This window comes from Grampus griseus, assembly GCF_964374135.1.
Source record: "Grampus griseus genome assembly, chromosome: 4".
In the NCBI taxonomy this organism is placed as follows: domain Eukaryota; kingdom Metazoa; phylum Chordata; class Mammalia; order Artiodactyla; family Delphinidae; genus Grampus; species Grampus griseus.
This window is the reverse complement of record NC_138997.1, coordinates 31,894,821-31,907,503: the sequence shown is the minus strand read 5'-3', so window position 1 is coordinate 31,907,503 and position 12,683 is coordinate 31,894,821. Positions and strand designations below refer to the sequence as shown.

The 12,683-nt window shown below is 38.5% G+C and overlaps 1 protein-coding gene across 1 annotated transcript in view; it reads right to left on the bottom strand.

Moving 5' to 3' along the window:
- MND1 (meiotic nuclear divisions 1) overlaps positions 1 to 12,683 on the bottom strand; it is a gene marked incomplete at both ends in the record, with an annotated part of 77,462 nt that overhangs the window by 17,757 nt on the left and 47,022 nt on the right. The window contains one exon of the mRNA XM_082653987.1: positions 12,076 to 12,190. Coding sequence (XP_082510113.1) covers positions 12,076 to 12,190 — 115 coding nt within the window. The remainder of the gene's footprint in view (positions 1 to 12,075; positions 12,191 to 12,683) is intronic.

Below are 12,683 nucleotides of genomic sequence, written 5' to 3'. Positions count from 1 at the left end.
GTGTAGGGGCTGGACACAGAGGCTTGGGCTTCAGAGGTCAGACCCCAGGGAGAGGACTGGCATTGGCTGTGTGAAGACAGCCCGAAGGGGCTAGTGTGCCACAGCTGAGGGAGTCTGGGAAGAAGCCTGGGCCTGCCAGAGACGCAAGGGACCATTGTTGTGGGGTGCGCAAGGAGAGGGGCAGGCCGGAAATAGAAGCTTCTTGCTCCATGTGCTCAGATGGCAGGAAACTACCTACACAAGCTCCAGGGGCGGGAGTGAGCTGTAGCTGTTATTTCGGACCCCAGAAGCAGGCACAATGGCTACTGCTGCTGCTGCCACCAAGGGTTCTGTGAGCAAGTGCAGGTCACTGCCCACGCCCTCCTGGGAGCCTGTGCAGCCCACTACTGCTGAGGATCCCGTGATCTGAGGCCAACCTCCCCAAGAGAGCGCATGGTGTGCCTCAGGCTGTTGCAAACTTCCTGCTGGCCTCTGCTGCCACAGGCACTTCCCGCACATCCCAATGGTGACTGCTGTATCCCTCCCTTCCCCAGGCCTGAGTGAGCCCTAATCAGCCACTGCTTTGCTTCCTCTTGCCCGGGTGGGGAACAGACGCCTGCAGGTGGCCCACACACAGATGTGGGGCCAAAACCAAAGCTGAACTCCAGGGGCAGTGTGACCAAAGAAGAGAGAGGGAAATATGCCCTTGCAGCCAGAGGAGCAGCAGATTAAATCCCCACGGTCGCCTTGGTAAACCCTGAATCTGTGGAATATATGAATAGACAAGGAGTGTTCCCACAATTGAGGCTGCAGACTCTGGGGGTAACTGTGGAGTTTGGGGACAAGTACACACGGGAGTCAGGCCAGATCAGAGTCTGAACTGGCCCCACAGTGCCCACAGCAGGTCCAGGGACCGACCTAGAAGTACTGGGGACATCTTGGGCAGGCAGGGATTGGCTGTGGCTCACTGTGGGGGCAGGACACCGACACCTGAAGGTCCAGGAAAATACTATTATTATTATTATTTTCTTCGTTTTCTTCTGTTGTTCTTCTTTAATTGTTCTTTTAATTTTTACTTTTATTTACTTTTTCCTTTCTTTTTTATCCTTTTATTTTTAATATTAAACATTTTTTTCTATTTCTACTTTACTTTCTCATTATAGTGTGTTTTCCCTTGCCTTTGTTTTTTTCCCTTGTTTTGCTTTATTTTTCTTCTTTTTAACTATATTTTCTATTTTTACTTTACTATTTTGCTGTTTTGTGTTTCTTCCTTTTGCTTTCTTCTTTCGTTTTTATCTTTTTCTTGTTTTGTGTGTTTTATGCTTTCTTTGCCTTTTTTTAGCTTGCTTCTGCTTTTGATTTGTTTTTGGTTTTTGTTAGTTTAGTTTTAGTGTTTGTTTTTGGGTTCATTTATTTGTTTGCTTGTTCTTTTCATTTTTTGTTTTCTCTCTTTTCTTGTGTGTGTGTGTGTTTCTTTGTGTGTTTTCGTCTGTTTGGTTATTCTTTTACCATTTGTATTGGGGTTTTATTTCTCTGTTCATTTTCTTTTTTTTCCTTTTCCTCTGTGCCTTGAGGCTTGCGGAGTTTTGGTACTCCAGCCAGGGGTTGGGCCTGAGCCTAAGAGGTTGGAGAGCCGAGTCTAGGATGTTGGACCACCAGAGAACTCCCGGCACCTGGGAATATTAATCTGTGAGAGTTCTCCCAGGGGTCTCCATCTCAACACTAAGATCTGGCTCCACCCAACAGCCAGCAAGCTCCAGTGCTGGACGCCTCACGCCAAAAAACTAGCAAGACAGGAACACAACCCCACCGATTAGCAGACAGGCTGCCTAAAGTCATACTAAGCTTACAGACACACCAAAACACACAACCAGATGCATCACTGCCCATCAGAGGGACAAAATCCAGCTCCACCCATCAGAACGCAGGCACCAGTCTCCAGCACTAGGAAGCCTACACAAGCCACTGGACCAACCTCACCCACTGTGGGCAGACACCAGAAATTCTGAGGAACTATGACACTGCAGACTGCAGAAGGGAGAACCCAAACACAGTACGTTAAACAAAATGAGAAGACAGAGAAATATGCTGCAAATGAAGGAGCAAAGTAAAAACCCAAAAGACCAAACAAGTGAAGAGGAAATAGGCAGTCTACCTGAAAAAGAATTCAGAGTAATGATAGTAAAGATGATCCAAAATCTCAGAAATAAAATGAAGAAAATACAAGAAACGTTTAACAAAGACCTAGAAGAACCAAAGAGCAAAAAAAACAGTGATGAACAACCCAGTAACAGAAATTAAAAATACTCTAGAAGGAATCAATAGCAGAATAACTGAGGCAGAAGAATGGATAAGTGAGCTGGAAGATAGAATGGTGGAAATAACTGCCGTGTAGCAGAATAAAGAAAAAACAATGAAAAGCATTGAGGACAGTCTCAGAGACTTCTGGGACAACATTAAAGGCACCAAGATTCGAATGACAGGGGTCCCAGATGAAGAAGAGAAAAAGAAAGGGTCTGAGAAAATATTTGTTGAGATTATAGTTGAACACTTCCCTAACATGGGAAAGGAAATAGTCAATCAAGTCCAGGAAGCGCAGAGCGTCCCACACAGGATAAACACAAGGAGAAACACGCCGAGACACATATTAATCAAACTATCAAAAGTTAAATACACGACTTCCCTGGTGGCACAGTGGTTAAGAATCCACCTGCCAATGCAGGGGACACGGGATTGAGCCCTGGTTGGGGAAGATCCCACATGGCGCGGAACAGTTAAGCCCATGTGCCACAACTACTAAGCCTGCACTCCAGAGCCCGCAAGCCACAACTACTGAAGCCCATGCACCTAGAGACCGTGCTCCACAAGAGAAGCCACCACAATGAGAAGCCCTCGCACCGCAACAAAGAGTAGGCCCTGCTCACCATAACTAGAGAAAAGCCTGCGCACAGTAATGAAGACCCAAAAATTTAAAAAAAGAAAAATTAAATACAAAGAAAAAAACATTAAAAGCAGCAAGGGAAAAGCAACAAATAACATACAAGGGAATCCCCATAAGGTTATGAGCTATTTTTCAGCAGAAACTCTGCAGGCTAGAAGGGAGTTGCAGGATATATTTAAAGTGATGAAAGGGAAAAAACTACAACCAAGATTACTCTACCTAGCAAGGATCTCACTCAGATTCGACAGAGAAATCAAAAGCTTTACAGACAAGCAAAAGCTAAGAGAATCCAGCACCACCAAACTAGCTGTACAACAAATGCTACAGGAATTTCTCTAAGCGGGAAACACAAGAGAAGAAAAAGACCTACAAAAACAAATCCAAAACAATTAAGAAAATGGTAATAGGAACATACATATCAATAATTACCTTAAATGTGAATGGATTAAATGCTCCAACCAAAAGACACAAACTGGCTGAATGGATACAAAAACCAGACCCATATACATGCTGTCTATAAGAGACCCACTTCAGACCTAGGGACACATACAGACTTAAATTGAGGGGATAGAAAAAGATATCCTATGCAAATGGAAATCAAAAGAAAGCTGGGGGCTTCCCTGGTGGTGCAGTTGTTGAGACTCTGCCTGCTAATGCAGGGAACACGGGTTTGAGCCCAGGTCTGGGAGGGTCCCACATGCCGCGGAGCAACTGGGCCCGTGAGCCACAGCTACTGAGCCTGCACGTCTGGAGCCTGTGCTCCGCAACAAGAGAGGCCGCAATGGTGAGAGGCCCCCACATGCCACAACTAGAGAAAGCCCTCGCACAGAAACAAAGACCCAACACAGCAAAAATAAATAATTAATAAACTCCTACCCCCAACATCTTCTTTAAAAAAAAAAAAAAAGAAAGCTGGAGTAGCAATACTCATATCAGATAAAATAGACTTTAAAAAAAAGACTATTACAAGAGACAAAGAAGGACACTACATAATGATCAAGGGATCAATCCAAGAAGAAGATATAACAATTGTAAATATTTATGCACCCAACACAGGAGCACCTCAATACATAAGGCAAATATTAACAGCCATAAAAGGGGAAATCGACACTAACACAGTCATAGTAGGAAACTTGAACACCCCACGTTCACCAATGGACACATCATCCAAAATGAAAATAAATAAGGAAACACAGCTTTAAATGATACATGAAACAAGATGGACTTAATTGATATTTATAGGACACTCCATCCAAAAACAACAGAATACACTTTCTTCTCAAGTGCTCATGGAACATTCGCCAGGATAGATCATATCTCGGGTCACAAATCAAGCCTCAGTAAATTTAAGAAAACTGAAATCGTATGAAGCATCTTTTCCGACCACAGCGTTATGAGATTAGAAACCAATCACAGGGACTTCCCTGGTAGCGCAGTGGTTAGGAATCCTCCTGCCAGTGCAGGGGACACAGATTTGAGCCCTGGTCTGGGAAGATCTCACATGCCGCGGAGCAACTAAGCCTGTGCACCACAACTACTGAGTCTGGGCTCTAGAGCTCGCGAGCCACAACTACTGAACCGTGTGCAAGAACTACTGAAGTTCCCATGCCTAGAGCCTGTGCTCCACCACAAGAGAAGCCACCACAATGAGAAGCCTGCACGCTGCAATGAAGAGTAGCCTCCGCTTGCTGCAGCTAGAGAAAGGCCATGTGCAGCAACAAAGATCCAATGCAGCCAAAAAAAAAAAAAAAAATCAATTACAGAACAGAAAACTGTAAAAAACACAAACACATGGGAGCTACACAACATGCTACTAAATAACCAATACTAAATAATCACTGAAGAAATCAAACAGGAAGTCAAAAAATACCTAGAAGCAAATGACAACGAAACACAACGACCTAAGACCTATGGAATGCAGCAAAAGCAGTTCTAAGAGGGAAGTTTATAGCAATACAAACCTACCTCACAAAGCAAGAAAAATCTCAAATAAACGAAATAGAAGAAAAGAAAACAACAGTAAAGATCAATAAAACTAAAAGCAGATTCTCTGAGTAGATAAACGATAAACGTTTAGCCAGACTCATCAAGAAAAAAAGGGAGAAGACTCAAATCAATAAAATTAGAAATGAGAAAGGAGAAGTTACAACAGACACTGCAGAAATACAAAGGATCATAAGAGATTACTACAAGCAACTATATGCCAACAAAATGGACAACCTGGAAGAAATGGACAAATTCTCAGAAAGGTATAACCTTCCAAGACTGAACCAGGATGAAAGAGAAAATATGAACAGACCAATCACAAGTAATGAAATTGAAACTGTGATTAAAAATCTTCCAACAAACAAGTCAAGGACCAGATGGCTTCACAGGTGAATTCTATCAAACATTTAGAGAAGAGCTAACACCCATCCTTCTCAAACGCTTCCAAAAACATTGCAGAGGAAGGAACACACCCAAACTCATTCTACGAGGCCACCATCACCCTGATGCCGAAACCAGACAAAGCTACTACAAAAAAAAAAAAATTACAGACCAATATCACTGATGAATATAGATGAAAAAATCATCATCAAAATACTAGCAAACACAATCCAACAACACATTAAAAGGATCATACAACATGATCAAGTGGGATTTATCCCAGGGATGCAAGGATTCTTTGATATACGCAAATAATCAATGGGATACAACATATTAACAAACTGAAGAATAAAAACCATATGATCATCTCAATAGATGCAGAAAAAGCTTTTGACAAAATTCAACACCCATTTATGATAAAAACTCTCCAGAAAGTGGGCATAGGGGGAAACTACCTCAACATAATAAAGGCCATATACAACAACCGCACAGCAAACATCATTCACAATGATGAAAAACTGAAAGCACTTCCTCTAAGATCAGGAACAAGACAAGGATGTCCACTCTCACCACTATTATTCAACATAGTTTTGGAAGTCCTAGCCATGGCAGTCAGAGAAGAAAAAGAAATAAAAGGAATACAAATTGGAAAAGAAGTAGAATGGTCACCGTTTGCAGATGACATGATACTATACATTGAAAAACCTAAAGATGCCACTAGAAAATTAGTAGGGGTAATCAATGAATTTAGTAAAGTTGCAGGATACAAAATTAATGCATAGAAATCTCTTGCATTCTTATACTCTAACAACAGAAGATCAGAAAGAGAAATTAAGGAAACAATCCCATTCACCATTGTAACAAAAAGAATAAAATACCTAGGAACAAACCTACCTACAGAGGTATAAAAGACCTGTATAAGAAAACTATAAGACACTGATGAAAGAAATTAAAGATGACACAAACAGATGGAGAGATATACCATGTTCTTGGATTGGAAGAATCAATATTGTGAAAATGACTATACTACCCAAAGCAATCTGCAGATTCAGTGCAATCCCTATCAAATTACCAATGGCATTTTTCACAGAACTAGAACAAAAAAATCATAAAATTTGTATGGAGACACAAAAGACCCCGAATAGCCAAAGCAACCTTGAGGGAAAAAAAATGGAGCTGGAGGAATCAGGCTCCCTGACTTCAGACTATACTACAAAGCTACAGTAATCAAGACAGTATGGTACTGGCACAAAAACAGAAATATAGATCAATGGAACAGTATAGAAAGCCCAGAGATAAACCCACTGACCTATGGTCAACTAATCTATGACAAAACAGGCAAGGATATACAATAGAGAAAAGACAGTCTCTTCAATAAGTGGTGCTGGGAAAACTGGACAGCTACATGTAAAAGAATGAAATTAGAACACTCCTTAACATAATACACAAAAATAAACTCAAAATGGATGAAAGAGCTAAATGTAAGACCGGACACTATAAAACTCTCAGAGGAAAACATAGGAAGAACACTCTTTGACATAAATCATAGCAAGATCTTTTTTGACCCATCTCCTAGAGTAATGGAAATAAGAACAAAAATAAACAAATGGGACCTAATGAAACTTAAAAGCTTTTGCACAGAAAAGGAAACCATAAACAAGATGAGAAGACAACCCTCAGAATGGGAGAAAATATTTGCAAACGAATCAACAAAGGATTAATCTCCAAAATATACAAATAGCTCATGCAGCTCAATATCAAAAAAAAAAAAAGAAACAACCCAATAAAAAATGGGTGGAAGAGCTAAGTAGACATTTCTCCAAAGGAGACATACAGATGGCCAAGAGGCACGTGAAAAGATGCTCAACATCACTAATTATTAGAGAAATGCAAATAAAAACTACAATGAGGTATCACCTCAGAATGAGGTGAATGGTCAGAATGGTCATCATCAAAAAACCTACAAACAATAAATGCTGGAGAGGGTGTGGAGAAAAGGGAACCCTCTTGCACTGTTGGTGGGAATGTAAATTGATACAGCCACTATGGAGAACAGTTTGGAGGTTCCTTAAAAAACTAAAAATAGAATTCCCATATGACCCAGCAATCCCACTATGGGCATATACCCAAAGAAAACCATAATTCAAAAAGACACACGCACCCCAATGTTTACTGCAGCACTATTTACAATAGCCAGGTTACGGAAGCAACCTAAATGCCCATTGACAGAAGAGTGGATAAAGAAGATATGGTACGTATATGCAATGGAGTATTACTCAGCCATAAAAGGGAATGAAATTGGGTGATTTGTAGAAATGTGGATAGACCTAGAGACTGTCATACAGAGTGAAGTAAGTCAGAAAGAGAAAAACAAATACAGCATATTAATGCATATATGTGGAATTTAGAAAAATGAACTGGTTTGCAAGACAGAAACAGAGATACAGACATAGAGAAGAAACGTATGGACAGCAAGTGGGGAAAGGGTGGGCGGGATGAATTTGGAGATTGGGATTGACATATATACACTAATATGTATAAAACAGATAACTAATGAGAACCTGCTGTATAGCACAGGGAACTCCACTTCGCTGTACAGTAGAACCTATCAACACTGTAAAACATCTATACCCCAATTTAAAAAATTAAAATAAATAAAGAAAGAAAAACAATAATCTCATTGGGGAAAGGGGATTTGGAGTGAGTCAAGTTAAAACCTAAAACGTTCTCTAGATTTAGTGATAAGGAGATTACTGCCATTTACTACTTACATATCTAAATTTCTTGAATCTGTGGGTTTATAGTTTTTATCAAATTTGAAAAAAATTTAGCCTTATTTCTTTTGATACGTATTTCTTCAGATATTTTTCTGGCCTGAAACACCCCTGCCCTGCCCCCACCCCCAACATACACTCCTTTTGGGACTCTAATTACACATATATTGGGGTCACTGAAGTTGTCTTATATCTCATGGATGCTATTTTTCATGAAAAAAAAAATTTTTTTCCCTGAGTTTCATTTTGGATAGTTTCTGTTGCCATGTCTTTAAATACACTAATCTTTTCTTCTGTGGAAGTTTAATCTGTTGTTAATCCAATTCAGTGTATTTTTCTTTTCAGACACTGTATTGTTCATCTCCAAAAGTTTGACTTGGGTCTTTTTTATATCGTCAATGTTTCTACTTAACTTTTTGAACATATAGAATACATTTATAATAATTATTAATGTTATGGTCTTCTAATTCTACTATCTGTGTCAATTCTGGGTTAGTTTTGATTGGAGGATTATTCCTCTCACTAACAATTATGTTTTTCCTACTTCTATGCATGCCTGGTAACCTTTCATTGTATGCCAGAGATTATGAATTTTACCTTGCTGGGTGCTAGATATTTTTGTACTCCTATAAATATTATTGAGCTTTGTTCTGGAATGCATTTAAGTTATTTTACAGTAGTTTGTTGCCTTGAAGACTTGCTCTTATGGTTTGTTAGGGGGGTTGACAGCAGAGCTCAGTCTAGGGCTACTACCTTCTATTGAAGCAAGACCGTCTTGAGTACTCTACTCAATGCCTTGTGAATTGTAAATTTTTCTAATCTGGCTGGTGAGAATAGACACATTCCTGGTCCTGCGTGAGTGCCTGGCACTGTTTCTTCTAGTCCTTTGAGATGGTTCTTTCCCCAGTTTTGGTTAGTTTCCTCATATGCGTGCATAGAATACTTGAGAGGAACCCTCTCTAGATACCCAAGGTTCTCTTTCTGTGTTACCCCCTCCTCTCTAGTATGGTATCCTGTGAACTCTATCCACGTTGGTCTCCCTGATTCTCAGTTCCACCTCCTTGACTCAGGGAGTCTGTAGGTCTCTGCCTAGGTTCTTCTTCCTTGTGTTGCAGCCAGGAAACTCTCTCAACAAAATAAGCTGGGACAATTGTAAGGCTTACTTTGTTTCCTTTTTCTAGGAATTGCTTCCCTTTGCTGTTTGATGTCAAGTATCTTGAAAATCATTATTCCATATATTATGTTTGTTTTTGTTCTTATGTGGGAGGATAAATTCAGTACATTACTACTCTATCTTGGCTGAAAGTCAAAGTGCCACATTTGAATAAACTTCTGTTAGCTGTTCTGAATTTTAAAAGCAGAGGACAGGACATCACTGTATAAAAGTATGAACTAAAGTTAGTCTAAAAATCCTTTCTATAGGTATACAGACTCTGACAGGTTTTTTTTCTTCTGATTGTAGTTCCATAGCTTTCCATAGAAAAAGAAATCCTACCGTCACATCTAAAATATATTTATAAAATAATGTAATTATTCTACATATCTACTGTCTATTAAATATGCTATAATTTTCTATAATTATGTATTCTATAAAAATAGATGATTCTTTAATGGAATTAAAAAGTAATAGCACAAAGCCAGGAAGGAAGGACTCTTATCCTCTCATTCCCCTATTAAGATAAAAAATGTACAATGTGAAAATTTCAAAAATTCACATATGTGTAATAGATTCATGATTATAAATTCTATAAGGCCCAAATACAGATCCATCTTATGTGGATGCATAAATATTAAAAGATAATCTAGATGTGATGTTGATGAAGAAACATAAAGTCTCTTAATTCACTGTAAACCAGAAAACTTTCTGCTCATTCACTTAGACCTCATACCCTGATTATTACTCATTCACATTGGTGTGTTTTCCTTGGGTTGAGAAATAAATTACCAAACTGTTAAATTTAAGGGTAAAGATGGAGAGCAGAATTCAGGCAACCAGTATAAAACTATAGTTGCAACTTCTATCTCAACTATGCTATTCTACTCTCCAGAAAACACACCATCCTTAACATACTTGAAAAGTCTTCCTTCAAGTTTTATTACCTTTCTAAGAGGTGATGCACTTGCCAAAATTGCTGCATGATTCAGAGGTACAAGGAATATCAACATCTCAAGTTACATGCTTGAAATGAGTTTTCCCACTTCGTTAATTAGTCTGGCATAATTCTTTACCCCTAGTGATTTTCTGTACCTCAAGATGATCCACTGGCTTAGGATCACAATCAGTATATTTCAGAATAGTTTTTAAGTCTAAATAAGAGTTTTTAGTCATTTCTGTGTGGACAGATATCATCAAATTGTGAAAAGGACTAAAAATGAGAGGACACAAGTGGAGGTGGTATCAGTCAGGGTCATCTGCCCAGGGAAAGAGCTGTGGCAATACAATGGGGACCACAAAGTGAAAAAGCAGAAGCCTTCACTGGGTATGGCTAAGAGCTATGGGTCCCTAGACAGAAAAGGGAATGAGGCGGGTAAGCAAAGAGTTGGTACTTCAAGAAAAAAGTCCAAGAATTACACAAAACTAAAATCAGGAAGGAAGGTAGAACCAAGTAAAAGTGATAAATGAAAGATCAAATTTGGTTACTGTGAAAACAGAATTTCCATGATCAACTGTTGGAGGGCATAGCTATGCTGATCCGGAAAATAAACCACCTGAAGGTATTAAAAATCTGGTAAGAAAACTGTTCTTAAAATGCTCTTTCACAAGAAAATGCTCTAGATAGGATACACACCATTTGATGTCCTCTTTAACAAGCAGTCTGTGTCTCCTTTTAAAGGTGAATCATGAGCAGCCCTCACTTCCTAGTAGTGAACTCCTAACTTGTCTCCTGCTGCTTTGATGTGCTTGTGTTCACTGAGGGTCACTTGATATTAGTTAAAACTTTAAAACAGATTAAAGTGCTTAATTTTGTAGCACATTCGGTTAGTACTTTCTTCTGCAGGAAGATGATAAATGAAATGAATCCATGGGCAGCACGAAAGAGCTCCCCAAGTACTTAATTCACAGAAAATGACTGGCTCAGAGGGTTCTTCTGCCTCCACTTTGCTTTGAAAATCACCCTGGGTAATCAGCTGAACCAGGGCTACTACATATTTTCTAGGCCAGGCATGGACTACATGTACTTGCATGGCATCTCCTGGAGTTGTGCAAAGCAGAACCTGTCTCTAAAATTAAGTTTAACTTTAGATTATACTAATTGAACTGCTTAAATTTTTTTTTAATTGTAAAGAATACCATCAAACTTAATTGTAACCAAACTATTCTCAGGTTAATTTAAAAATACCAAATATTTTCAATTTCTCTCAAAGTCTTCAATCACATACTATAATATCAGTTTTTCTAGATATTTCACTTGATAAAGTTTCCTAAATGAAAAGACAGGCTAAAACAGAAAAATGAGGAAAGTTATGCATATTTTTCTAAGCAATTAAATGCAGTATCTTTCATTTCCTCAAATATTCAAAATTCTATCTTTACATAAATATAAAAAATATACTGAAAATGAAGCTTTGGGGACTCTGTTTTAAAAGTAAGGAAAAACATCATTGGAATATTTAAAAGGCAAGTCAATACACAGACTACTTTTCTGCAACTTGTAAACTCGTATTTTTTGGTATTACTTTTCCTAGAAGATAATGGTGGATTTCTTTCTGGAGTCAAGGTACTTGAGGCCAACTTAACTCCTTCTCTGACTTCTCAGTTTCCTAAGCCTATATTTTATGTCTTTATCCTCCTACCCCACCGACCGTCCTTATTCTTGAAATGCTCATAATTTCAAAGTTGTCACTGTTCAGTGCTTTAACATTAAGGCTCCTTAATGCAAATATTAATGCAATATTAATATTATTAAGGGCTTTATTTTCTCATATACGTGGTGAATGGTTATCAGGCAACCAGAAGTATAAAGTATCTTTGTTAGCAAAGATAAAAACCCTCAAGGTGTAATACAAACTTACGTATTTCTTCCACAACTTGCGGGTCACATTCTTTGTATTTTTCTACTTCGGCCTTTAGCTGTTCCCTTTGGTCTCGAAGTGAAGAAAGCTCTTTTGCTAGCAAGGTTCGCTCTTCCTGTATTCAAAATAACATTATGTACAATTAAGACAAACAAAATGCCATAAGTTTATACATTTTATAAACATTTTATTTTCTCATAACTGATACGCATTAGGTTTTGATGATATTATATATACATATACATATATATTCACAGTATAAGAACGAACTCAATTCTCATTTTTCTCTGCAATCTCAATTATCTTATATAAATGTTAACTGAATGGAAATTAATATGTAGAATGGAAGGCTCATAAACAGATGAGAGGTTACCAACTATGTCTGAACTCAAAAGAGGACTGTTATCACATTAGGAAAAAAATTATACCACTTCTGGGGTAGTTTCGCAAGATTGTATCTATATATATGTAAGTAATATTTTATGGCAACATCAATCATTATACAATTTTCCTTGAAAGTGTTCTAGATAATTTTCCAGACTTCAAGGATGATTAACCTTTAAAAATATCAGAAATAACAGAACTGTAGCTTGTGACCTCCTATCACT